The following is a 25,338-nucleotide window of genomic DNA, read 5'->3' on the forward strand; positions in this document are numbered from 1 at the left end:
GGGAAGAAATAAATATAACAAAAAGAAAGAAAGAAAGAATGAATGAAAGAAAGAGAGACATCTGGGAAAGTCTGATCTTCGGGCCAGAGAGCTCTGGGGCAGGTGTGCACCTCACCATGCATGCGGCCCAAGTGTGAGTCTGACAACGGTACTGTGCTGTCTCTTCCTCTTTCTGTCTCTGGATAGGAAGGTCGGCCCTGGGGACAGTGGAACCTGGCTTTCAGGAGGGACCTGGATCCATATACACACAGTCCTTGCTGAATATGGAGTTTGGGCCAAGTGGTCTCTACAAGCCACACCAAAGCACCCCAAATCAGAGGTTCGATCGCCCTGACCACACTCCACCCTTGCACTCGTGGTGGGATGCTGAATACTCACAGCAGTAGTGTACCTGACTGAGCACACACATCACCAGGCACAAGGACAAGGTTCAAGCCCCTGCTCCCCACCTGCAGGGGGGAGGCTTCGCAAATGGTGGAGCAGGTCTGCAGGTGTCTCTCTGTCTCTCTCTCCCACTCTCCTCTTAATTTCTCTCTGTCCTAATAATATAGAAATAAAAAGGGGGAGCAGTGGATTCATAGTGCTGCTACCAAGCTCCATCAATAACCCTGGTGGCAATAAAAAAATAAAATAATAAAATACTGGGAGCAGCATGCCCACTGCCTGGTGGTGGTCTGCCCCTCTCCACCCACCAGGGAACAGACGCATTTGGGCTGAAGGTCATGTAACCCACGCTGGCAGAGGCTCCGGCTGGGGGCTGCCACTCAGCATGAAGGACGCCTGACTTTCTTTGATTCTTGAAGATTTCCTTGTTTGAGAGGAGGCCAGAGCAAGGCTGTGCTCCTGTGTAAGGTGCTGCTGGGGTTCAGCCTGCAGGCTCTGGGCCCTCAAGCATGCAGCCGGTGCTCTGACAGGCTGAGCTAACTGGTGGGCTCAGGGGGTGGGGTGGGGGGCAGAGGCCAGGGTAGGGTCATCGTGACATCCCTCTGTGTTGAGGATGTGCAGCTCCCCGAGACTGGGGCCTGAATGGGACAGCTCTTGGTGAGGCCGAGGTCTCTGTGGTTCCTGGTGGCTGGGGCCCAGGGCCTGGTGACATAGGCTAGTGGGGGGGGGGGGGTTGTAAAGATGATGGAAGCCAGGCTGTGGCCTGGAATAATGTCTGAAGCCCTTTCCCCACTTTCTCACCCCCGCCCCAGTTTCTGCTTCCTCCTTGGCAGCTGTGGCGATGTTAAAAGTCACATGATTTTGCACTATGTATTTGTCTGAATCTGGCTGCTACTAAGCGCTCAATAAATCGTAGTGATAGTGGATGGGAAGGGGAGACAAGATTAAAAGCAATAAGGGGGGGCTGGGCAGTAGTTCAGGGGGTTAAGCATACCAGTGTAAAGATCACGGTTCGAGCCCTCAGCTCCACACCTGCAGTGGGGTCGCTTCACGGGCAGTGAAGCAGGTCTGCAGGTCTGCAGGTGTCTATCTTTCTCTTCCCCTCTGTCTCTTCTCCTCTCTGATCCAACAACAACAACAGTTATAACAACAATAACCACAACAAGGGCAACAAAATGGGAAAAATGGCCTCCAGGAGCAGTGGATTTGTAGTGCAGACACTGGGCTCCAGCAATAACCCTAGAGGAAAAAAAAAAAAAGGTGTTTCCTGCATGGTCCCCGCCAGGGGGAGCCACGTGCCATGCCCCTAGTAGCCCTGCTAGCAGTTCATCCTTTTGATCTGTTTCTTCTCTTAACTGTGTCCCTTTTTGCCACATAGATAGCGATGCTAGAGGGACGCAGCCTGGCTTCCTGGGGCCCTGCCTGGCATTAGGAAAATGAGGTCAACGAGCCCCCAAGATTCAGCTTGGAGCAGCAAGGCTTTACTTAGACACAGTGGACACTTATCCTGCGATAGTGCTATCTTGTCAACGTAGAGCCCCAGGCCATGTCCTGAGCTGAATTCTCTGTCTTGCTCCAACTATCATGAGAGCCATATTAACAGCTCACTTGGGTCGTGGGCTGCTGTGTCCTGTGTGTCCCAGGTTCGAGCCTGGCCTTCTATGCTGTGGTCTCTTTCACACTCTGTATACTATATGCGCAGTATGCAAAACATTGAGCAGCGTGCTATCAGTAAGCCTTTTAATCTAGAGCACCTCAACCCTCAGCATTGTTCCAGGGAGAAGACTACTGGGGGAGGGGATTCTTTATAAGAAATTGCTTTGGCAGGGGTAGATAGCATAATGGTTATGCAAAGAGATTCTCATGCCTGAGGCTTCAAAGTCCCAGGTTAATCCCCTGACCACCATAAGCCAGAGCTGAATAGTGCGCTGGTTAAAAAAAAAGAAAGAAAAGAAAGAAATTGCTTTATTCCTTTATTTATTATTTTGGATAAACACAAAAATTGAGAAAGGAGAGAGAGAGGGAGGGAGAGAGAGAGAGAGAGAGAGAGAGAAAGGGAGAGAGGGAGGGAGAGAGAGAGAGAGAGATGCCTGCGGCACTGCCTCACCACTCCTGAAGCTTCCTCCCTGCAGGTGGTGGACTGGGGGCCTTGATCCCTGAGCCCTGAGCATCGTAAAATGTGCACTCAATGATTTACAAGACTGACGTTGTCAATTTGGGGATACTTTCAGTGAGGAAGAACCTAGGTGTTCTGTGGCATTTTTTAAAAAAATGAGCAAGGACTGGTGTCAGGATCCTGGTTGGAGCCCCGGGCTCCCCACCTGCAGGGGAGTCACTTCACAAGCACTGAAGTGTAGGTCTGCATGTGTCTATCTTTCTCTGCTTCTCTGTCTTCCCCTCCTCTCTCCATTTCTCTCTGTCCTGTCCAACAACAACATCAATAATAATAACTACAACAATAAAACAACGAGGGCGGGAGTCAGGCGGTAACGCAGCAGGTTAAGCGCACGTGGCTCAAAGCGCAAGGACCCACATAACATCAGGGTTCGACACCCCGGCTCCCCACCTGCAGGGGGGTCGCTTCACAAGCGGTGAAGCAGGTCTGCAGGTGTCTATCTTTCTCTCCTCCTCTGTCTTCCCCTCCTCTCTCCATTTCTCTCTGTCCTAACAACGACGACATCAATAACAACAATAATAATTACAATAAAACAACAAGGGTGACAAAAGGGAATAAATATTAAAAAAAAACAAGGGCAACAAAAGGGAATAAATAAAATATATTTTTAAAAAATGAGTGAATGACAGGTTAGAGCTCCCAGTCCCACCTGCAGGGGGAAAGCTTCACAAGTGGTGACCCAGTATGGCAGGTGTCTCCGAATTTCTCCCTCTCTATCTCCCCTACCCTTTCAATTTCTGACAGTCTCTATCCAATAAATAAAGACAGAACAATTTTTTAAATTTTTCAAATGAGTGAATGAGCAAGGAATGAGTGAACGCTCAGAGGACAGGACACTCCAGCGGGTGTCTCATCAGAAAGGTCCTAAACTGCTTGCCTCCTGACCTTTGTGTTGGACAACTCTAGACTTGATCCTGCGGGGGTGCGGGGTTGCGGGGGTGCGGGGGTGCGGGGGTGCGGGGGTGGGGAAACTCGTGTTACAACGCAGAGTCTGAGGCTCCAGCCGGGACGGACAGCCGGGACTTGCATTTGCAGAGGGTCCGAGCGTCCTCGCGAGGAGCGCGGCAGCCGCTCTTGCTGTTCTGGCCTGTGACTGCGCCCGGGCTTCCTGGGTGTGAAGGCGGCCGAGGCCGGGCTGCACCTGGCGGTTGGGCAGAAGCCCCGGGGCGCGGGGGTGGGGGCTTCTCTCAGTGCTGCGGAGTCGGGGCTGTCCCCAATACCTGCACCCCAGCCCCCCGTCAGAGCCTGTCCTGATCGTGCTGGCTCCCCGGGTGCCCCCGGGAACGGGGGGGGGGGGTCAAGCTGGGGTCCCTCGGATGTGGGGTGCCTCTCCGGCGAAGCGGCGCGGTGGAGGGGTGTTTTCACAAGCGGGAGCCGGGTGCGGGCTCTGCAGAGGGTCAAAAAATAGCTGCGCGTGAACCTCAGCCGCTGCAGCTCGGGGGCTGCGAGCTCTGCGGAGGTCCAGCGGCCGGGGAGCGGCACGCAGCCTCCAGCAGTGCAGGGGTGTTTCCAGCAGTGCAGGGGTGTTTGATGACCAACGAGGTGAAAACAGTTGTCGGAGGCCCAGGTCTCAGGTGTGGATCCAGGCAGGTTGGAAAAGTAGTCAGACCGTAAAAAGTCTGCCCACAAAGGGGAAACCCTGCAGCAGGCACGGACGGGGTTCGAACCCGTGATCTTCGGTTTACGAGACCGACGCCTTACCACTTGGCCACCGCGCCTGCGTTAGAATGGCGGCTCCACGAGCCTCTATGCTGGCGGCACTCCCGTGCGCTGCCGGCGCGAGCACGAGCAGGCGCATGTGCGCGTGCGCGCCCCAGACAGCCCCGCCTACTCTCCGTGGCCGGAGGGGCGGGGTGCAGCGCGCGCTGGTCGCTCTCGCTACTCTCTCTCTGGACGTGTCTGCGCCTCGGGAGCGGGCGGGGTCTCTGCTGCGGGTTCGAATCCCTGAGCCTCATAAACTGCCCCGCGCAACCTTGAACAATTCCCTACCCCCCCAAGCTGACCACCTTGACTTCCCGAGGAGACGCTGGGCAAAGGGTGTGGAATGAATGCCCGCAGCGCCCCCCAGCGCTCCCTCACACCAGGTGCACTCCCGCTCCGGTTCCCCACCACTTGGGGCGCCCCTACCTGCAGAGCCCGCAGGCTCCCGGGCTGCAGCCGCAAAGCCCTGGGTGCTGGGCAGCCTTTGCACTGCTCCCGGAGGTCATTTTTTGATAATGCGTATCAAACAAGGGCGCCTTTGCACTGCCTCACAGGCCCGCGCTGCACTCTGATTTCTCATGAATTAAAGCGCCGGCACCGTGGTCAGTACGTAAAGCATCTATTGTTTGACAAGTATTATATCGCGTGACTTTACACATTAATACATATTATACATGTATCATTTATATAACAATTTCAACTATCAGTAATTATTTACTTGGGAGCCGGCGGTGGCACACATAGTATACTAAACACAAGGGTCCCCCCCACAAGGATCCGGGTTCGAGCCCCCCTCTCCAGACCTTGGGAGGGAGGGATGCTTCTCCAGAGGTGAAGCAGGTCTGCAAGTGTCTTTCTGTCTTTCTCCCTCTCTATCTCCCCTCCCCCTCTCAATTTCTCTTCGTCCTATCCAATGAAATGGAAAAAGTGACCTTGGGGAGCAGTGGGTTGGTAGTGCAGGTACTGAACCCCAGCAATAACCCTGGAGGCAACAATAATATTAATAATAATAATAATTTGCTTATGTGATGTGTAACATGGCACACTGTTGTGAATGAGACTTGCTGCAGTCAGTGGCATATGCTCTTGGTGTGCATTTGGGTTATTTGTTTATTATTACTAGTATTTATTTTTTAATTTTTAAATATTTATATTTATTTTTCCCTTTTTGTTGCCCCTGTTTTCTATTGTTGTAGTTATTATTGTTGTTGATGTCGTCGTTGTTAGGACAGAGAGAAATGGAGAAAGGAGGGGAAGACTGGGAGAGAAAGATAGACACCTGCAGACCTGCTTCACTGCCTGTGAAGTGACTCCCCTGCAGGTGGGGAGCCGGGGGCTCGAACTGGGATCCTTACTCCCATCTTTGCGCTTTGTGCTTTGTGCCACATGCTCTTAAGCCGCTGCGCTACCGCCGACTCCCTATTACTATTATTTATCAGAACACTGCTCAGGTCTGGCTTGTGGTACAGGGGTGTTGAACCTGGGAGTTGGAGCCTCAGGCAAGAGTCTCTTTGCATAACCATTATGCTGTCTTCCCCTTTTCTTGTTCTTGGTTGGTTTCTTTTATTCTCTCTAGTAATTTATCTCCACCACGGGAGTCAGTCTCTGGGACTTAGGTGTTGGGTCATCTGTGGCTTGTTAGCCGGGCAGTGCGCCGTTGCACATGACTGGCAGGCTGGTGCCTGTGACTTACAGAGCTTGCAGAGACCTACAGGAGCATGCCCGCAGGCCACCCTGCAGGGTGAACCGGCAAAGGAGGTTGTTTTCATCAGGTTGCTGTAAATGTCAAGGTGAGGGCAGGTGCGTGAAGGCCCTGGCCTTTCAGGGACCCTGACACTGCACACCTGCAGCGCTGAGCTCCCCCAGCAGACCTCCCTGTTACTCCCTGGGTGAAAAAAGATGAAAGAGAAACAGTGTTTTCAGAACTTAAACAAGTTGGCCACTGAGCTTTGCTTTCAACTCCTTAATGATAAAACGGGTTCCACAGCTGCCCTCCCTTTTCTGAGTTGTTGGGGTGGTGGAGGAGAAATGGCAGAGGTGTCTGAAAAGTGAAAAGAGGTGAGCGAGTGGTGGGACTGACAGCAGCTGCCTGCTGAGGACTGAGGAGGAGGAGGAGGAGGAGGAGGAGAAGGGGAACACCTGTGACTTGGTGGGCAGGCGGGAGGCCTAGCTGTCCCACCCACTTCCCACGCTGCTTAAATTGGAGCTGGCAGGAGCTGTGAGGAGCCCTGAGAAGCCACTGACCAGCGGACTCTGGGTAGTGGCCTACCGCCCTGCCCCCTCTCACTCCTTGCTCAAGGTAACACTTCACTTTCTGTGTCCTTGGAGTCCCTGACACCCATGGGTGCTGACCTCATACACATGAGCACGCCCTGGGAACCAGGCCTTGCTGATGCCCAGCGCAGGAGACCTCTGGTGTCTGTGGGAGCTTCTGGCAAGGCGGCACCTTCAGTGAGAAAGTGTCAGGGCTGACCGGTGACATGATGGACTGACTGATGCTTTCTGATCTGCCCTGCCTTGAAAACGAAGTTTCCTGAGGCTGAGTGGTTTCTGAGCCTCTCAGTTTCCTTTGAACCGAGACTTGGTTGGTTTTTCCCACCTTAGGGGAAAAAACCCCACTAAGAGCTGACTTATGTTTCTGGCCCCCTTTGTGACCCTGTGTCAGGCTTGTCCTGCTGTGACTTTCCCTCCATCCGGCCTGTCCTGCCCGTCCTGCCCGCCCGCCTGCCGCCCTCCATGAGCAAGTCCCTGAGCTGGGATGGAGTTTGGGGAGGAGGGTGGCCTGCGTGGTACTCAGCATTCTGCCTCCTCATGACCTCTCAGGTCTCCTGCTGCCTCTGGGTCCTGACATTGAGAACAGCTGCTCTCGTGTTCATTATTATTATTATTATTATTATTAGCCTCCAGGGTTATTGCCGGGGCTCGGTGCCTGCACCATGAATCCACTGCTCCTGGAGACCATTTTTTCCCCTTTTGTTGCCCTTGTTGTTTTACCATTGTTGTAGTTGCTATTATTGTTGCTGTCGTTGGATAGGACAGAGAGAAATCAAGAGAGGAGGGGAGACAGGGGGAGAAAAAGACACCTGCAGACCTGCTTCACCGCCTGTGAAGGGACTCCCCTGCAGGTGGGGAGCCGGGGCTCGAACCGGGATCCTTACGCCGGTTCTTGCTCTTAGCACCACGTGCGCTTAAGCCACTGTGCTACCGCCCAACTCCCCTTTTTTTAATTTTTAAAATATTTATTTATTTTCCCTTTTGTTGCCCTTGTTTTTTATTGTTGTTGTAATTATTATTGCTGTTATTGATGTTGTCATTGTTGGATAGGACAGAGAGAAATGGAGCGAGGAGGGGAAGACAGAGAGGAGGAGAGAAAGACAGACACCTGCAGACCTGCTTCACCGCCTGTGAAGTGACTCCCTCCAAGTGGGGAGCCAGGGGCTCGAACCGGCATCCTTACTCGGGTCCTTGCGCTTTGCATCACGTGCGCTTAACCCACTGCCTCTCAAGTGTTCTTAGAGGAAGTCCTGTGCTTACAGAGGAGGAAAAGCAAACTGATGATTGCCAGCCTTCGGTTTAAAACCTACAGCAACACTCCTTAGGGTTGAGAGCCAGCTCACCTAGTAGAACACCCAATCATGTGCAAGGCCCTGGGTTCGTGCCTTGGCAGCACCATGGATGGCAGTGGGCAGCAACTCGGGGACTGGCATGGTGCTGCGGCGTCTCTTCTGTCTCGGAGTCTCTGAATCAAGACAAATGAAAAGGTGGGGCCTGGGTCTGCTCAGGGGTTTCACTGTGTAGGGGCCCCAGCTCCTTCCTGGGCATCAGAAAAAGGAAGTGATGCTTACTCAGTCTCTCAGCACCTGCCAGCGTCTGAGCTGATGAATCCACCACTCCCAGAGGGCGTTTTCTTTCTTTCTTTCCTGCCTGCCTTCTTTCTTTCTTTTAATTTGACAGGACAGAGAAATTGAGAGGGGAGGGGGAGATAGAGGGGAGAGAAACACCTGCAGACCTGCTTAGCAGCTTGTGAAGCTTCCCGCTGCAGGTGGGGAGTGTGGACTTGAACCCTGGTCCCTGTGTGTGATAGTGTGTGCGCTCAACCGGGTATGCCACCACCTGGCCCCTGATGGGGGCTTTAGAACCTGCGGCCAGAGGCCCTTTTGTTGTCCCCTGGAGCAGGTGGATGTCCTGTGCTTGATGGGGTGTGAGCCTGGGAGTCAGTGAGCAGGAACGGCACGCACCAGAGACCCTCAGCTTTCAAGTCCCCTCCTCCATCCAGCCCTTCCCTCCAGTGGGATTTTGAATTTGCCTTTCCCCACAGACCATGATGTTAAGCACTATTTCCTGTCTTTGTTGGTTTCCCACCCAACTTCTTTTGTGAAGGGTTGACTGTTCTTTTGCGTAATTTTTATAAAAAAAAAATTTTTTTTTTTTTGTAATGCCTGGGCTGAGCATCTTCAGTGGTGCAACTAGGCTTTTTTATTATTTTTTTTTCATATACAGAGAAAGTGTGTGTGTGTGGAGGGGGGGATCGCTGGAGCCTCCCCCAGTGCTGTGGTGTCTTCTAAGAGTACTGGGCCTCAAATCCTGCTCAGGTGTAAGGCAAGACTGCCCCACCCGATGTATCTTCCAGCCCAGGAAAAATGGCTCCTCTCCTCACTGACTCCCTAGAGGGTTCGGCACAGGTTTCCACCATCTTGGGACAGCTGTCTGTGTTGGAGAGATTGTCAGCATGGCCTGGCCTGGCCTGGCCTTTTCATGTTCTTCATGGTGTCTTTCTGAATTCTCCCTTTATGTGAATTGGATCAGGCTGTCTACTGTTTTTAGTATCTCGGTGAGGGACTCTGCCGACCTTGGTCACAGAGTTGGCGTCTGTTTAATTTTCTATGTGTGTTTGTGTGAGTCGAGAGTTGGGGCCTGTGTGCATGCTCTGCCCATGTGCCAGAACCCCCCTCCCCGCGCCCCGCTGGCTCCAGTGTGTAGGAACACTCATTCCCCGTGGGATGGCCGTGGCCCCTTTGTGAGCCCGTGGTGCATCTGCTGTGTTGGTGGGATCTGTGCCCTCCCTGCCTGCCCTTGGCTGAGGTCTGGATTGTTTTGTTCCTGGAATCAGGGCCTGGAGATCCTAAACTCTGCTCCCTTCTTCTTCTAGCGTTTGCCCTTCTTCCGTAGCCAGTCAACAGCGTCAGGTTGAAAGCTGTCAGGAGCTGCTTGTTGCTGGCTTTGAAAGTGACTGGGATCCATGTGGATTCAGTCGGCTAGGAAGGATCGTCAGTTTCCCCAATGAATGGGTACTCACGGGATGCACCATGAGAAGGTCAAACACACAAAAAAGTTAGGGCCGGGTGGTGGTGCACCTGGTTGAGCACGTGCTACAATGCACAAGGACCAGGGTTTGAGCCCCTGGTCCCCACCTGTAGGGGGAAAGCTTTCCAAGTGGTGAAGCAGTGTTGCAGGTGTCTCTGTCTCTCTTGCTCTATATCATGCCCTTCACTTTTGATTTCTGCCTGTCTTTATCAAATAAGTATAATTTAAAAAGTTAACAAAAACAAAAAGAACCCTAGTTTTATATTAGTGATTCCATAGTAGTTTATAGGATTATAAGATTACAAGGGTGGGGCCGGGCAGTGGTGCACCCAGCTGAGTGAACACATCACCAAGCACGAGGCTCCAGGTTTGAGCCCCAGCTTTCTGTCTGCATGAGGGATGTTTCAGGAGTGGTGAGGCAGGTCTGCAAGGGTCTGTCTTCCTCTGTGTATCTGCTTCCCCCTTCCTTCTCAACTGTTCTGCCCTAAAAAAAAAAAGGGGGGGGTGGAGGGGCTTTTGGGAGCAGTGGATTCATAGTGCCAGCACTGAGCTCCGGCAATAAATAACCCTAATGGCAATAAAGTAAAATAATAGCGGTCTCGAAACTACATCAGGCTCAACCTGATGCTGTTGACTGGCTACGGAAGAAGGGCAAACGCTAGAAGAAGAAGAAGAAGATAGGGATAAGCTGTGAAGCAGGGCTGCAGGTGTCTCTCTTTTTCCCACTCTACCCCCACGTCACTCTCAATTTCTGACAAGTATCAAAGACTATAGGGCTATAGTTCCACACATTCCACCCCCCCTTTATTATTATTTAAAAAAATTTTAAAATATTTATTTATTCTCCCTTTTGTTGCCCTTGTTGTTTTATTGTTGTAGTTATTATTGTTGTTCTTGATGTCATCGTTGTTGGATAGGACAGAGAGAAATGGAGAGAGGAGGGGAAGACAGAGGGGGAGAGAAAGATAGATACCTGCAGACCTGCTTCACTGCCTGTGAAGCGACTCCCCTGCAGGTGGGGAGCCGGGGCTCGAACCAGGATCCTTACGCTGGTCCTTGCGCTTTGCACCACGTGTGCTTAACCCGCTGCCCTACCGCCCGACTCCCTATTTTTTTTTTGTCTCTAGGGTTATTGCTGGAGCTCGGTGCCTCCACTACGAGTCCACTGCTCCTGGAGGCTGTTTTTTCACCTTTTGTTGCCCTTGTTGTTTATCATTGTTGTTACTGTTACTGATATAATTGTTTTTGCTACTGATATAATTGTTGTTGTATAGGACAGAGAAATGCAGAGAGAAAGCTAGACACCTGCAGACCTGCTTTGCTGCTTGTGAAGCACCCCCACCCCCCCAGCTCCCCAGTGGAGGGCCGGGGGCTCAAACCAGGATCCTTATGCTGGTTCTTGCACTTTGCTCCATGTGTGCTTAACCTGCTGCGCTATTGCCCAGCCCCCCACATTTGCCCCTGTTTTTTTCCCAGGTTGCTCGGCTGCAGTGATTCCATGGTTCATGTTGCTATCACATGAACAGAACACTTCTGTTCCAGTAAGTCGGCTCACAGTGGCTAGCCCAGTTTGCCCAGCCTTGCCCAGCCTCTGGACCAAAACATTTGCTCTATTTTCTGCACCCGGAACCTTCACAGCTGATCTATATGGTGTACTAAGAGGGGGACACATCCTAGTCCACTTGGTGGCAAAACATTGATCTTTAGGCTCCAGAGGTCTCTATAAACATCAAGGACAAGTCAGGGTAAGGTGAGGATGGGGGGACTGGTAAATTTGAACTTCACTTTCTAGACTGTCTGAACAGTGGTTTCTACTAAGTGATTTAATAATGGTTTATAACATTATACTTCTGGGGCTGGGTGGTCGTGCAGCCGGTTAAGTTCACATGGCACGAAGCACAAGGACCGGCATAAGGATCCCTGTTCAAGCCCCCGGCCCCCACTTGCAGGGGGGTCGCTTTGCAAGCAGTGAAGCAGGTCTGCAGGTGCCTTTCTCTCCCCCTCTCTCAACTTCTCTGTCCTATCCAACAACCACAACAGCAAGTGGCAATAATAATAACAACAAAGGCAATAAAGTGAGAAAAATAACCTCCAAGAGCACCAAGCCCCAGCGATAACCCTGGAGGAAAAAAAGATTATACTTCTATACATTTGTTCCTTTTTTTTTTTTTTTTTTTTTTTTAGTTCACCTTCTCTAGTCCTTTGTTTCTATGGAGTTATTTTATTTTCTTACTCTATTGCTCCAGGGTTATTTCTGGGCTTGGTGCCTGCATGATGAATCCACTGCTTCCGGTAGCCATTTTTTTCTTTTTTTTTTTTTTTTTCCTTTTTTCCTAATTCTTAAAATTCATTTATGGATAGACAGAAATTGAGTAGGGAGGGGGAGGTAGAGATAAACAAAGAAGGAGACAGACACCTACAGCCTTACTTAACCATTCATGAAGCTTTCCCCCATAAGTGGGGACCAGGGTCTTGAACCTGGGTCCTTAAGCACTATAATGTGTGTGCTTAACCAGGTGAGTCAGATTGCCCCCCCCCCCGCCAATATTTTTTTCTGTTCTTGATAGAGACAAATTGAGAGGGAGGCAGAGAGGAGAAAGACAGAAAGACACTTGAAGACCTGCTTTGCTGCTTATGAAGCTTTCCCCCTGCAGATGGGGATGTACGTGGTTTGAATCTGTGTTCTTACATGTTTTTTTAAAAATATTTTCCCTTTTGTTGCCCTTGTTGTTTTATTGTTGTAGTTATTATTGTTATTGATGTCGTCATTGTTGGATAGGACAGAGAGAAATGGAGAGAGGAGGGGAAGAAGGGGGGGGGAGAGAAAGACAGATACTTGCAGACCTGCTTCACCGCCTGTGGAGCGACTCCCTTACAGGTGGGGAGCCCGGGGCTTGAACTGGATCCTTACGCCGGTCCTTGCACTTTGTGTGTGTTCTTACATGTTAACGTGTGCGCTCTACCAGGTGTGCCACCATCTAGCCCTTCTGTGTAGCTGAGTCAGTTCCCCACTGCTTCTTTTTTGGATGCTCTGGGATTGTTATATGGTGGTGTAGTGCTGTTGTCTCTCTCTTCCTCCGTCTCTCCATCTGAAACTTGAAGAGAACAGCAGCAGAAGTGGCCCCGGGAAGCCGCTCACTAGCGACAGCACACACGAGTGAGGGTGGTGCTGGAAAGACAGTGCACTTGAATGTCCATGTTACCCGCTATGCTGCCACCCGCTGAATTCACGGGCAGTCATGTCGGCTGCAAGCGATGACAGTCCCACTGTCCTTTCCAGTCTTTTGGTTGTGTTTCTGCCTTACTGAGCAGAGCTGCCAGTTGAATCATGTTGACAGAAGGGATGATGATGTCTGATGTTGGGAAGGCGACATTGGGTTCATGTGAAGGGTGGTGCAGCTGTGGGTTTGCCATTGATGCCCTTGACCAGGGTGAGGAAGTTTCCTGTTATTAGGCTGAGGGATTTGCAGAGTCAGGAGTGGGTGGCAGAAGGATTTATTTCTTCATTGCTTGTCACTGGAACTTTGCTTGGGCTTCACACCTGCTGTGTGACTGTGCTATTGTTAGCCAACTCTTTTGTTCTTTTTTCCAGACAGAAATAGGTAGGGAAGGAGAGGGAGCCGGAGCAGAAGACACACTGCCCACTGCTCCTGAAGCTTCTCCATGTAGGGGCTTATATGCGGTGCTGGGCACTTAAGCCTGGGTCCTTCTGTGAGATGAAGTGAGCACTTTATCAGGTGAGCTATCTTTTGGCACAGAATGCCAAGAATTTTTCTTTTTTTTGCCTCCAGGGTTATCACTGATGCTCAGTGCCTGCTTCACAGATCCACTGCTTCTGAGGCCATTTTTGCCTCTTTGTTGCCCTTGTTTATTATAATAATAATTTATTATTACTATTGTTGCTGTCGTTGTTGGATAGGACAGAGAAATGGAGAGAGGAAGGGAAGACAGGGGAGAAAGATAGACACCTGCAGACCTGCTTCACTGCTTGTGAGGTGACTCCCCTGCAGGTGGGGAGCTGGGGGCTGGAACTGGGATCCCTGTGCCGGTCCTTGTGCTTCATGCTACGTGCGCTTAACCCACTGCAGTACTGCCCGACCCCCTAGATTTTCAAGAGTCTGTGTACCAAGATGATTTTGGTCTTAATTTCCTCTAATTACTATGGTGAATTACACTGGGTGAATTTTCAAGTGTTAAACCATCCCATTTGGTCAGGAGATTTTAATGTAATAGATCCCCCCCCCTTAGTTCGTTTACTGGGGTTCATGCCTATGATTTCCACAGGTCTCAGGAGACTTCTTTTAGTTTCAGACAGTGCTAGAGAGGGAGAGAGGGAGAGACGGAAAAGACACCACAGTGCTGCTAACACTATCCATGGGGCTTCCCTTAGTGCCATGCATGGTCCTCCCAGGTGTGCCAGGGGCTTTAACCCTGGCCTTTGTGCATGGTTAAGCATGTGTGCTACCAGAGGAGTATTCTCCTGGCCCCACAGCCCCCTTTCAGGTATTGTCGGATTTAAGTTTCTGAAAAATCAGTTAGAAAACTCGGGTGTTGGTGATGAGTGCTGGTCAGTAATTGCTTGACAGTCCTCCCTAAGGTTCATGCTGGCATCACAGAATAAGCTGGGAAACATCCCACCCTTAGACCTTCCTAGGAGTTTGTGTGGAATTGCTACCTGGTAGTAATTGGTCTTATTTATTTTTTTTTCCTTAAACGGTGAACAAGGAAAAGCCACTACCCTTTCCTTGCAAAATAGTTTCCCACTGTTAACTGAATTTTTTTCCTGCGCTATAACAGGCTGATGAGGCTCATTCTTTCTTTGTGGTTTGTGCCTTTCAAGGAAGCTGTTTCATCTAAATGGGTTGCTTTATTGACATGTTACTCCTCCATTTTTTATTTGTGATTAACAGTGGGTTATAAGATTGTAAGATTACAGAGTAAGAGTTCAGTGTCATACCCACCACCAGAGCTCTGTATCCCCACCCTCTCACCTCCCAAACACAGCAGATCACCACGTACTCTCACAAGTCTTAGAAAAAGTTTGCTGAGGAGGGTAGATAGCATAATGGTTATGCAAAAAGACTCTTGTGCCTGAGGCTCCAAAGTCCCAGGTTCAGTTCCTCACGCCACCATAAGCCAGAGCTGAGCAGTGCTCTGATAAAAAGAAAGAAAAAAAAACCTGTTTGCTTGTGTAGGCAGATACCTATATTTTATATGATCTGGCCTGCTGCCTGTTTCTAACCATTTAACTGGTAGTCACCTCTCCTCCCTCACTCTTAATACTAGTGATTTGTGTCCTCTTGTTCTGACAGAGGTTCATCAACTTCATTCTGTACAGACTTGCAAAGAGGCATCGTTTAAAACGTGTGGGGTTGTGGTGACCAGCCAGGGTGAGCCTCAGCCTCATGCTGCTGTGAGCTGAGCTGGGTGGGCTGGAGTCAGCCGAGTCTGTGACAGCCTGAACCACACTGGTGTCCACATGCTCAGTCCACCACATGGCCTGGGGCTTGGAGTGCTGAAGCTTAGTCTCAGATGGCTCCTCTGACTGCTGCTTCCTATGCAGTCTGGGCCATGTCCTACCCCTTCCGACCTCAGAGACTGTGTCTGTAAGATGGGGACAGAAAAGTCACACAGGTGGTGGTCTGGCCAGATGTCACAGCCAGCAGTGTTTGAGTCTGCAGCTGCTGCTGTTCTGTCTTGGACCACGTTTTGTCCCTGGGCCCTTGAACCCTGAGTGTGGAGAGGAGTGGAAGGAGCACTGGGTTAGAGGCATCTTTTCCAGGTGTCCTTGTGTCTCTGGGCTTCTATTTCAAACAGCACCCTGGTCAGCTCTCCAAGGGGCTTAGCAGTTTAAGAAAACAAGCCCATGTGTACAAACGGCTTTGCAGACCCCTTGCCAGCGTTTCCAGGAGGGTCATAACTAAACCGTCTCAGCCACAGTCTGCCGAGACGCTCTTGTGCTGATGACCTTACCTGTCTCTGGTCAAGAGCCTGAGGCACAGGCGGCTGTGGGTGAGACGACACAGCCTTGCTCTTTGGGGCTGGACTCCCGAGTCTGCTGGGGGAACACTTGTCATTCCTCCCCGAGCTCAGGGTGGAAGGTGCTTCTGTCCCTGCAGCCCAGGGGGGTGAGAGCGGGAGTCACACGTACATTGGCTTCCACTTGGAATGTTCCGTCGTCGCCGTCACATCTGACAGGAGGGCCCTTCAAAGAGGTGGTGAGTGTCCCTGGTTTCAGTATACACAATGGGTCTACTCACTTAGAAAGTAGGCTACTGGGGCCAGGCAGTGGCACATCTGGTTAAGTGCACACGCTACAGTGCACAGAGCTCAAGCCCTTGGTCCCCACCTGCAGGGGGAAAGGTTCCCAAGTGCTGAACCAGGGTTGCAGGCGTGTCTTTCTCTCTTTCTCTACTCCCTCCTTCCCTCTCAAATTCTGTCTCTAATGCTTTAAAAAAAAATCTTTATTGAATAAAGAAAGTAGGCTATCAAGATGACTTTCCTTCCTGAAGCTTACCAGGAAGTAGGGGCCCATGGAGTGCATCATGAGGTAGGGCCTCTGTCTTGCTGGATGTGCAGCTCAGCTTTAAGTCTTGGCACCATGTGGGAGATGCTGTAACACCGGGAGAAGATGTGGGGGTTTGGAGTCTCTCCCTGTCGCTGTCCATCTCTGTCTGAACAAAAACATGGCCTGGGAACCAACCGTAAATGCATATGCATCCTGGACCCTTGCTTGTCAAAACAATTACCAGGTGATAAACTGTTTGCCTGGTTTGTGGAAAGAGGAGTGGCGGCCGCTGGCAGACCCGGTGACCTTGTACATGGAATGTTGGTGACACGTGACCCGTCTGGGGGTGTTACTGAGGCCTTGTGTGTGGAGCACCCCTCCTTCCTCACAGCTACCACCAGGAGGGGGAGGTGTCTGCGCTCACCCCTGGTTCTAGGGGATGGCTATGCAGAGGATTATAAAGATGCTGGACGAAGACTTTGCCCAGAGCCCGGGGAGTTTTCCAAGGCCCCTTTACGCCCAAAGAAAACAGCTATTGGCTCAGTGAGATAGCTCATCTGAGAGGCCCCGGCTTTGCCGCTAGCACCATCTGGGTTCGAGTCCAGCCCCCACTGCACTTGGAGAAGCTTTGCAGCCTAGTGCTTTTTCCTTTTTCTTTTTAATCTGTTTGCTCCTTTTTCTTTCTTTAAATTTTATTTTCGATAGAAACAGAAATTGAGAGGGAAGGGGGGCTAGGGAGGGGCAGAGAAACACCTGCAGCCCTGCTCCACCACTTGTGAAGCTTTTTCCCTGCAGATGGGGACCGTGGGCTTGAACCTGGGTCCTTGTGCATGGCCTATTTTCCCCTTTCTATCTGAAAAAGTCAGCCTAGAGAAGTGAAGCTCGTGATGACAGAAAAAGAAAAAGAAACCAATGGAAGTTACTTACAGAAGCTCCTTGAACTGGAGCCCAGCTCTTGGCACCCAGACTCCTGCTGGCACTGACCACATAGCTTCTGACCTGCAGCCTGACCTAGCCTGGGGGGCACCCAGCACAGAACAGGGCTCCCACCTGAAGGCGCCAGACTGCTTGTGGCATCTTCTCTCCCGTGTAGTTTGTGTCCAGTTTCTCCACTTGCAGCCAATGATAGCTGATGCCACCAGCGTCACCAGCCTCTGACCGCGTGGACTGACGGGTGGCGTGTGTGTTGTGTGCCGGCCATTGGCCGGGAGCTCTCCCTCCCTCCCTGGGAGTGATGCTCTGATGGTTTTCGTGACCCAGGTGTCAGTGTAAAGGGCACAGGCATCACGCCTTCCTATTTTTTCAGTCTGGGGTGGTGGTGGGTGAATATGACACTGTCCTTCTCAAAGCTCTGAAGCAGGGGCTTTTGAGGTTGCAAATGATCATTCTACTGATGGACACTTAATTCTACAGACTATCTGGATGGTCTCAAAAAAAGCCTGTCAGTAGTGGGATGATGAGTTCCACGGGTGTGGGTGGTACGTGTATGGTCATGGTCACAGCGTGTGGCAGTTTTCACCCTGCAGGAATGGAGATTCTCTTGTGAATCAGGCCATGTTCAAGTCCAGCTAGTTCTGATGTTTTGCGGGGCTGTCGTGACCCACACTGCTGGAGCACGAGAAGTGCTCCCTATCCCCCGCCAGGGCCTGGGCATTTCTTTGCACAGCAAGAATCTTTTTTCTCCCCCCTTCCCTCCAGGGTTATTGCTGGGGCTTTGTGCCTGAACGACATATCTACTGCTTCTGTGGCCATTTTCTGGATAGTACAGAGAAACTGCAAGGGGAGGGGAAGACAGACACCTGCAGACCTGCTTCACTGCTTGTGCAGCTTCCCCCCACCCCCTGCAGGTGGGGAGCCGGGGGTTCGAGATGGGATCCTTGCATTTAACCAGGTGTGCCACTGCCTGTCCCCCAAAGCAAGAATCTTCATACAGCAAAATGTCTTTTATTTATTGGAGACACAAAAAATGCAAAATTGCCGAGATATCAAACATTTCCCGATCAGCTACAATACTGCCACTATGTACAAAAGATCCGATAACTGCGCACATATAAAAATGCAGCAGGCGCCACCTCTGTACAGCACATGTGCGAGACGTATGGCATTCAGACATGACACGGGGCTGGTCTCGGGGGTGCAAACAGCAAATGCAAAGGCATCGTGGCTTTTCTTCTAAAAACAATGTGAAGGCGATACATGAATGGCCCCCAACTGCCGTGAGTCTTTGTTTATTCCTCTAATTCAGGGCTCTGTAGATCGGTATCTTTCTCCTTTTTTCATAAAGTGAGATGCTAAGACATAATGTGACAATGAAAAGAGGAAGAGAAACACCCATCACATTGCAAGCAAGAAGAAAGTAAACATGGGAAGGGGGAACCTTGTATTGTTACTAAATAGGTATTATTCTTAAACTAACAAATTTATACTAGTTTACATAAAAGCATAAGAGGGATATCTACATCTTTGTGAAAACTATAACCTTAAATGGCTAATACCTTTTTGGGACTGATTTTTGAGATTGCCGTAGTCTCAAATTTCAAACAGAAAGTGCCTCTTTTTGGCAAATACTTGGCAATGCCTTTGGTTCCTTTAGAGCAAGTTTGCATTACTACTGGTTATTTGAGGTTGTCTTTCGGTGGATACGAAACCCTCCCTAACTGCACCCCAACGAGTAACTTGTTTACAGCAGAGTGGAGAGGTCGTTGTTCCAGGTCTCACTATCAGTTTGGTAGAAGCTCTGAGTAGTTGGCACAAAGCCCTGTTCAACATGACCACTGTGAGGATCGCCAAGGACGCACTGAATCTGAGTCAGGCAGCACCGGGCAGATCTGAGATTGCCAGCCTGTCGTCACACAAGCGTGACGTTTCTTAGTAATGATTCAGATCAATGTGTCTGTGTGGAGGGAAGAGCTCTCCTGTAAACATGAGCAGTGTGCTGACTGCCAGGCCTCAAGCCAGACACTGGAGGCAGGAAGCCTCTGCCACGTGGCGTCTCCTCGGCGAAGCTCGGAGGCTGCTTATTGCCACGGGACAGAGTCGCAGAGAAAGATGCCGCCCAGACTGGTCAGCGGAAGTTTGAACCCGGGGAAAGATGGCTCTATCTTAGCTATTTTCCAGTTTTGACTGAAATCACTTAGAGGATGAGCTGAAATGCAGACAGGGTGCTCTCCAGACACACCCCCTGCACTCACGAGCAGTGCTCCTTGGCAAACACGACCTTCCAGTTTGAGTTCTTGGTCATCGGGGTAGTTGAGGGGCAGTGATGGGAGGAGGTATACAGGTGAAGTGGGTCGAATGAGTGTGTTACCCCCACGCTGCCAGGAGCTTCGCAGAGGCTGACCACCAGGCAGGGCACAGGGAGTGGTCAGAACCCTTGTGGGATGTGCACGGGGGCAGTGGAGGGACTGGCTGCAGCCTGGGAGTCTGAGAGCACTCTGCAGAGCTGCATGGCCTGGAACGACCTGGGGCTGAGGCTGAGGGAGCCTGAGTCAGCCCTGGTGACAAATGGGGTAGTAACATGCCTAGGGAGCTCTCACTCGGGGCCTTGAGCAGGGCTGCTGCTCTTAACTTCCGGTTGCATAGGCTGGACAGCTACAGGGGGGTGTCAGCTAAGCTCTTTCGCATTAGAGATATTCACAGAACAGATACTGCTATCTGAGCAAGAGATTCCACAACTCATAAGACTTCTGTGTACAAGCACGTGGCCAGGGCTGTACAGTAGAGTGCACACTGCAGGGCAGACACAAGGATGTGGACCACTGACGCCACCCCCAACCCCACCTGGTCCACGCGGTGCCGAAATGTGCAGGGGGTCTGTGCATCCGGAAGCTGGAGGGGGAGCTCAGGGAAGTGAGATGGGGTGTGAGATAGCACAGTCCTCAGTGAGTTGTTTTCTTGGCAACATGACATAGAAAAGGAGCCCTTCTACACTGGACACATGCACGCAGGGGAGCCAGCGGGCAGCTTTGACCTGATGGCTGGGGACCGCCCCCCACACCCACCAGGTCCTCATGAGTAAACAGATGCTTTTCCTATTGCACTTCCCACTATGTACACTGACTTGGGTCATCTTTGGTCACGTCACACGCTGCACGGGGGCAGTGTCCGCATGCAGCCAGGACCCTGGGGAGCAGCACCGCTGTCACTGATGCCGGGTGGGAGCGGCTGGTAGAGTTATCCCTGGGGAGCCGCCCTCCCTTTCCTTCATGAAGGAAATGCTGGGACCGGAAGGTCTGAACACGGTGACGGGAGTGTTGTCACTGCAGTGTGTTCTGGAGAGCAGCCTTCCTGTGGGATGTTTGGATTCCATTGTGAAAAAGCAGTGAGGGGACCTGAGGGCTAGAACAATCTCTGTCCTCAACTCTGGAGGACAGAAGTGGTCGTCCAGTCACCAGAATGGCCACCGAGTTGCTTGGTGCTATTTTACCAGCCACTTAAGCCTGAATGAAACTGCTGAGAGTCTGAGCACCACCAGACAAGCCCCAGATAAAACCCCTGGCCGAGACCTCCCATTCAGGCCGCCCTGAACAGAGGGGACTCGAGGTGCAGACAGCCCCAGGGTTACCCTGTTTCGGGGCCGGGGGAGGTGGCTTCTGGCTGCCAGTGACTGGGCCCCATGTGGGGACCAGCCAGGAGGAAGCGCCATCAGCAAAGGGCTCCGTGTCTGGGTGACAGCCAGCTGGAAAATGGACTTTGCTTACATGTGAGAGATGTACAGGCTGACACACATCTAAGATTCTTAGGCCAAACACAAGCCCAGAAATGGCTAGCAAATTCTTTCCACATGTGGGACTGGTTGCCTCCTGCTTGTCACTGTCCCTTCACTGCTCAAGTATTAGTGAAAGCCTCCATGCTCTCTGGGTAGACTTTCTTTCCCTTCAGTTATTTACATCTTGTCAGATACTTAAATATAGTTGGCAATTTAGAAGATTCTGAAACTACTCAACAAATGTGATCACTGTGTCTCTGTCTCTATAAAAATCTATTAAGACCTCCAGTTTTTCAGTTCTAGGCTGACAGTGTAGTGAGAGCTTGGGAGTGCCATCCAGTTTCAAGCCTGTGATAAAGTGGCAGAGGAGAGGACAGTCAGAGCTGGGACCTGACTAAGTGGTAGCCACATGGGAATGTCCTGGGCTGACGCCTTCTCTCTGCAGCTCACCAGCAGGGAAAGGCATTTTACGTGAAAGCCTTGGCTTGGTTCTTTGAGATGGGGTCTGGTTACCTGCAAGTTAGTTGTTGATTCTTTAAATATGGAAACACATGTGGCTCAGGTACTCAAGAAATGTTAGTCATTACAACAAGTAGGCCACTGTTCCTGCCCTAGTGTAGGCTGTGCAGACCTCAAGGCCAGTGTCCGCACAAAGGGCGAACACAGAGCCTAGCCCGAGGGCTTCTGGGAGAACTGTCAGTGTCATCAACAGACCTGGACTCCTTACTAGGGACAGATCGCCACAGCATTTTGTAGATATTATCTGGTTATGGTAAAAGATCTTTCCTTTAAATTTAAATTTGGAAATCTCAAGTAATTTTCCAAAAAAAACAAACACAAAAATAAGCTACAACACACACACAAATCATACGTTTTTCTGAATGGAAGCAAGAAGCTGTCCCAGAGCTGGCTAAGCTGCCGCCGCTGCCTGGGCCTGGCCATTACTAGGAAAAGCCTCACAGGCCCTTCTGAGTGGAGCTGTCTCTGCCTTTCATGTCCAGCCTGAACGTGACTGCAGAGGTTCAAGGTTGCTGCTCACCAGAAACCCCTCATGTCATCGTCAAGCACACGTTGCTCTATGCTTTTCACTGTTACTAAGTCTGGAGAAGCAGGTGAGTCTCCTTGGAACTGTGACTTCTCAGAAGGCCCCGTGTGGTGTGACACTGCAGAAACTCGCCACACATCACAACGAAATGTGTTCAGACTTGGCTTCCGGGCTACGCCCATCGGTCCGGTGTTTCTGTAACAAGGTGTAACGGCAACAGCACACTGACGGCTCCGTCCCTACGCTGACTGTGAGCCACCTTCAGCCTGACCCTCACCAGCATGCAGGGCGGTGGCGGCTGACTAGTCCCAGGGCAGCGGCAGGTCCTGAGGGTCCAGAAAGTCAGCAGAGAACATACCTGGGGTGGTGGCGCTCAGGGGCGTGAGGCCCGACGACGTGGTGGGCATGGTGATGTCCAGCCACTCCATGTTGTCCAGGTTGGAGTCCGAGAGGTCAAGGGATAGACAGGGCGCGCTGGCGGGAAACGGGGGCTCAGAGGTCTCCATGGGGGAGTGCGAGTGGCCCAGCAGCTCGTCCTGGAGATCCTCGATCAGAGAGAAGGGCTCCCTGTCGTCAGTGCTGCTGGGCAGTGGGGTGAGCTCACTGCTGGAAGGCAAAGCTCCATCCAGGAAAGCCTCTAGTTGGTTCTCCAGGCTGGCAGAAAGGCTGCTCAGGGGTTCTAAGGAAATGGGTGGTGCCATCTGGACTTGGGGTGGTGGCCGGGACACCACGGTGTTGACGGGCATGGTGGTGATGCTGGCTGTCACGGGCCTCATTTTGGAAATAGGAGACGGCTCTTCTTTTATAGGGAGGGAGATTTCTGCAAAAGAACGCAACTAGTTAAGTAAGGACTCGCTACTTAAATTTGTTTTTACCAGAGCACTGCTCAGCTCTGGCTCCTGGTGGTGGCTGCACCTGAGGGACTTTGCATCGACTGTGTGCTAGCTCCCTGCAGCGCATTTTACAAGCATTAGCACAGCTACCCTGCTGCTCTGAGGTGACTTCTGCACGGTCCCCTTGGGGAGGAGAGGAAGGTTGTGGTCAGGTAGGACCTCTGATGATTGTGAGTAGAAAGTTACGTTTATAACGTTCTGCTTTTTTTTCCTTTTTCCTTTCTAAGTTTATGTAAGCATGAAAGGCAGCTGCATCTCTGTAGGTAGGAACTAGTGGGTTAGATCCATGTCTTACCCTGGCCCATGCATCTGTTCTCATGCTGGCCCTGGAGTGAGTGTTGAAGTGTCTGTTCTGAGCTGCTGTAGGCCTGAAGCATAGCCTTCAGGCCACCAAAGGCCTGATACAGTCTTCTTGTCCTTATCCTCTATGCTTCCTGCACGCCACTGTGAAACGGTAGCATGCCGCCTCCTGTCATTTATGAACTGAACCTAATCCAGTTCCTTTGACTTTCTTGAAGACTAAGTTATGAGTGGGCTGGGGACACAGCATAATAGTTATGCAAAAACCTTTCAAGCCTGAGGCTCTGAGGTCCCAGGTTCAATCCCCAGCCCCACCATATGTCAGAACTGAGCAGTGTTCTGGTGGAAAATTAAAAAAAAAAAAGACTAAGTTATGGGGGGGTGGGCAGTGGTGCAGCGAGTTAAGCACAAGGATCCCGTTCAAGTCCCCGACTCCCCACCTGCAGGGGGGGGGTCACTTCAAAAGTGGTGAAGCAGGTCTGAAGGTGTCTCTTTCTCTCCTCTCTGTCCTATCTAACAAGGGCAACAAAATGGAAAAAGTGTCCTCCAGGAGTAGTGGAATTGTAGTGCAGGCACCTAGCTCCAGCCATAACCCTGGAGCAAAAAAAAAAAGTAAGTTGGAGTACCTTATTTTTTGGTATAAAATAATGAAAATGGTTATATATATCTTAATTAGTACTAATTATGTGCTTGTCAGGTCAAGTAGTTAGTTAATGGATCATCTGCTTTAGGTAGCCACAAACATCTGTTTGTAACTGTAAATAGCTGACTGGTTTCTGTGCAGATATACTAAAGAAGCTGGATTTCATAAGAGTTGTTCGCAGCCAGGTGGTGGCGCGCCCGGTTAAGCACACACAGTACAGTGCACAGGACCCAGGTTCAAGGACCCTTGCTCCCCACCTGCAGGAGAAAAGCTTCAAAAGTGACGTAGAGCTGCAGGTATCTCTCTATCTCCCCTTCCTCTCAAATTTTGTCTCTAGCCAATAATAATTATAATAAAGCAAGAGTTGTTGTTATTCAACCACCAGGATATGTGGCCAGTTGAAAGATCTGTGCGTATGGCCCGTGTTTTAAGGACAGTGTATGCTACTTTTCACTATCTGCAGCCCTCTCTAGACCAGCTTTGAAAGTGCAATCAAAGTAACTCACACAATTGAGATCTGTTTTCGCTATTAGTGGGATACATACAATGAACTGAAAGAATGGACTAGATACTAGAGAACAGTGCAGATGGTAGATGACTTTAATTTCCAAATGTAGGTTATAAAATTAGTCTCTTAAGTCATCTAAAAGTATTTTCACCCCATTGGTTAAGTCTTTTTTTAAAATATTTTATTTATTCACCTTGTTTTATTATTATAGTTATTATTGATGTCATTGTTGTTGGATAGGACAGAGAGAAATGGAGAGAGGAGGGGAAGACGGGGGAGAGAAAGACAGACAGACACCTGCAGACCTGCTTCACCGCCTGTGAAGGGACCCCCCTGCAGGTGGGGAGCCGGGGGATTGAACCGGGATCCTGACGCTTAGCGCCACCTGCGCTTAACCCGCTGCACTACAGCCCAACTCCCAATTGGTTAAGTCTTTCACAGATTATCTTAGTCAGGGGATGGGATGCCTATTTCTATTTTTATTTATTTATTTTCTTTTGTTGCTCTTGTTGTTTTATTGTTGTAGTTATTAACATCGTTGTTGGATAGGACAGAGAGAAATGGAGAGAGGAGGGGAAGACAGAGAGGGGGAGAGAAGATAGACACCTGCAGACCTGCTTCACCACTTGTGAAGTGACTCCCCTGCATGTGGTGAGCCGGGGGCTCGAACCGGGATCCTTCCGCCGGTCCTTGTGCTTTGCACCACCTGCACTTAACCGCTGCGCTACCACCCGACTCCCGGGATGCCTATTTCTAAAATTTCCAAGATTTAGATAAATCATGAGCTTAGATCATTTTGCAAGGCCAACACACTTCCTAACAAAAGCTGCTACTTCCCATATATCTATGGTCAGATGTCAGGAATTTTCTGTTCTGGGGCCAGGTGGTGGTGTATTTGGGTGAGCACACACTGACTGCCATGGGCTCAAGCTTCATGTGAGTCTCTCCCTCCCCTCTCGAACAGAATAAAAAATAAAGCAAAGATTTATTTTAATTCTGTTGTGCCAGACATTATGACAAGATCATCAGCCTTACAATCAAATAGTGTCTATTAAAAATGGAGAAATTTTGATGACAATTTTAAAACCTGAGTAAGAATTGTTTTATCAGGAAAATAAGAAAACATGAATTTTTTTTAAAGTGTGCAGACTGAGGCAGATACATATAC

The 25,338-nt window shown here is 50.6% G+C and overlaps 1 protein-coding gene and 1 non-coding gene across 7 annotated transcripts in view; both read right to left on the reverse strand.

Moving 5' to 3' along the window:
* Nucleotides 1-4,206: 4,206 nt before the first annotated feature.
* Nucleotides 4,207-4,278, reverse strand: TRNAT-CGU (transfer RNA threonine (anticodon CGU)). Its single transcript has one exon. It is a non-coding gene; the product is annotated as a tRNA-Thr (tRNA).
* A 13,723-nt stretch (nucleotides 4,279-18,001) lies between these two features.
* The window catches only part of MRTFB (myocardin related transcription factor B), a 179,010-nt gene continuing 171,673 nt past the window's right edge, over nucleotides 18,002-25,338 (reverse strand). For all 6 annotated transcript variants that reach the window (XM_060172935.1, XM_060172934.1, XM_060172932.1 and 3 more), the window contains one exon: nucleotides 18,002-22,646. In XM_060172935.1, the coding sequence (XP_060028918.1) occupies nucleotides 22,129-22,646 (518 nt within the window). In that variant the 3' untranslated portion in view covers nucleotides 18,002-22,128. The remainder of the gene's footprint in view (nucleotides 22,647-25,338) is intronic.

This window comes from Erinaceus europaeus, chromosome 15 (assembly GCF_950295315.1).
Source record: "Erinaceus europaeus chromosome 15, mEriEur2.1, whole genome shotgun sequence".
Taxonomy (NCBI): domain Eukaryota; kingdom Metazoa; phylum Chordata; class Mammalia; order Eulipotyphla; family Erinaceidae; genus Erinaceus; species Erinaceus europaeus.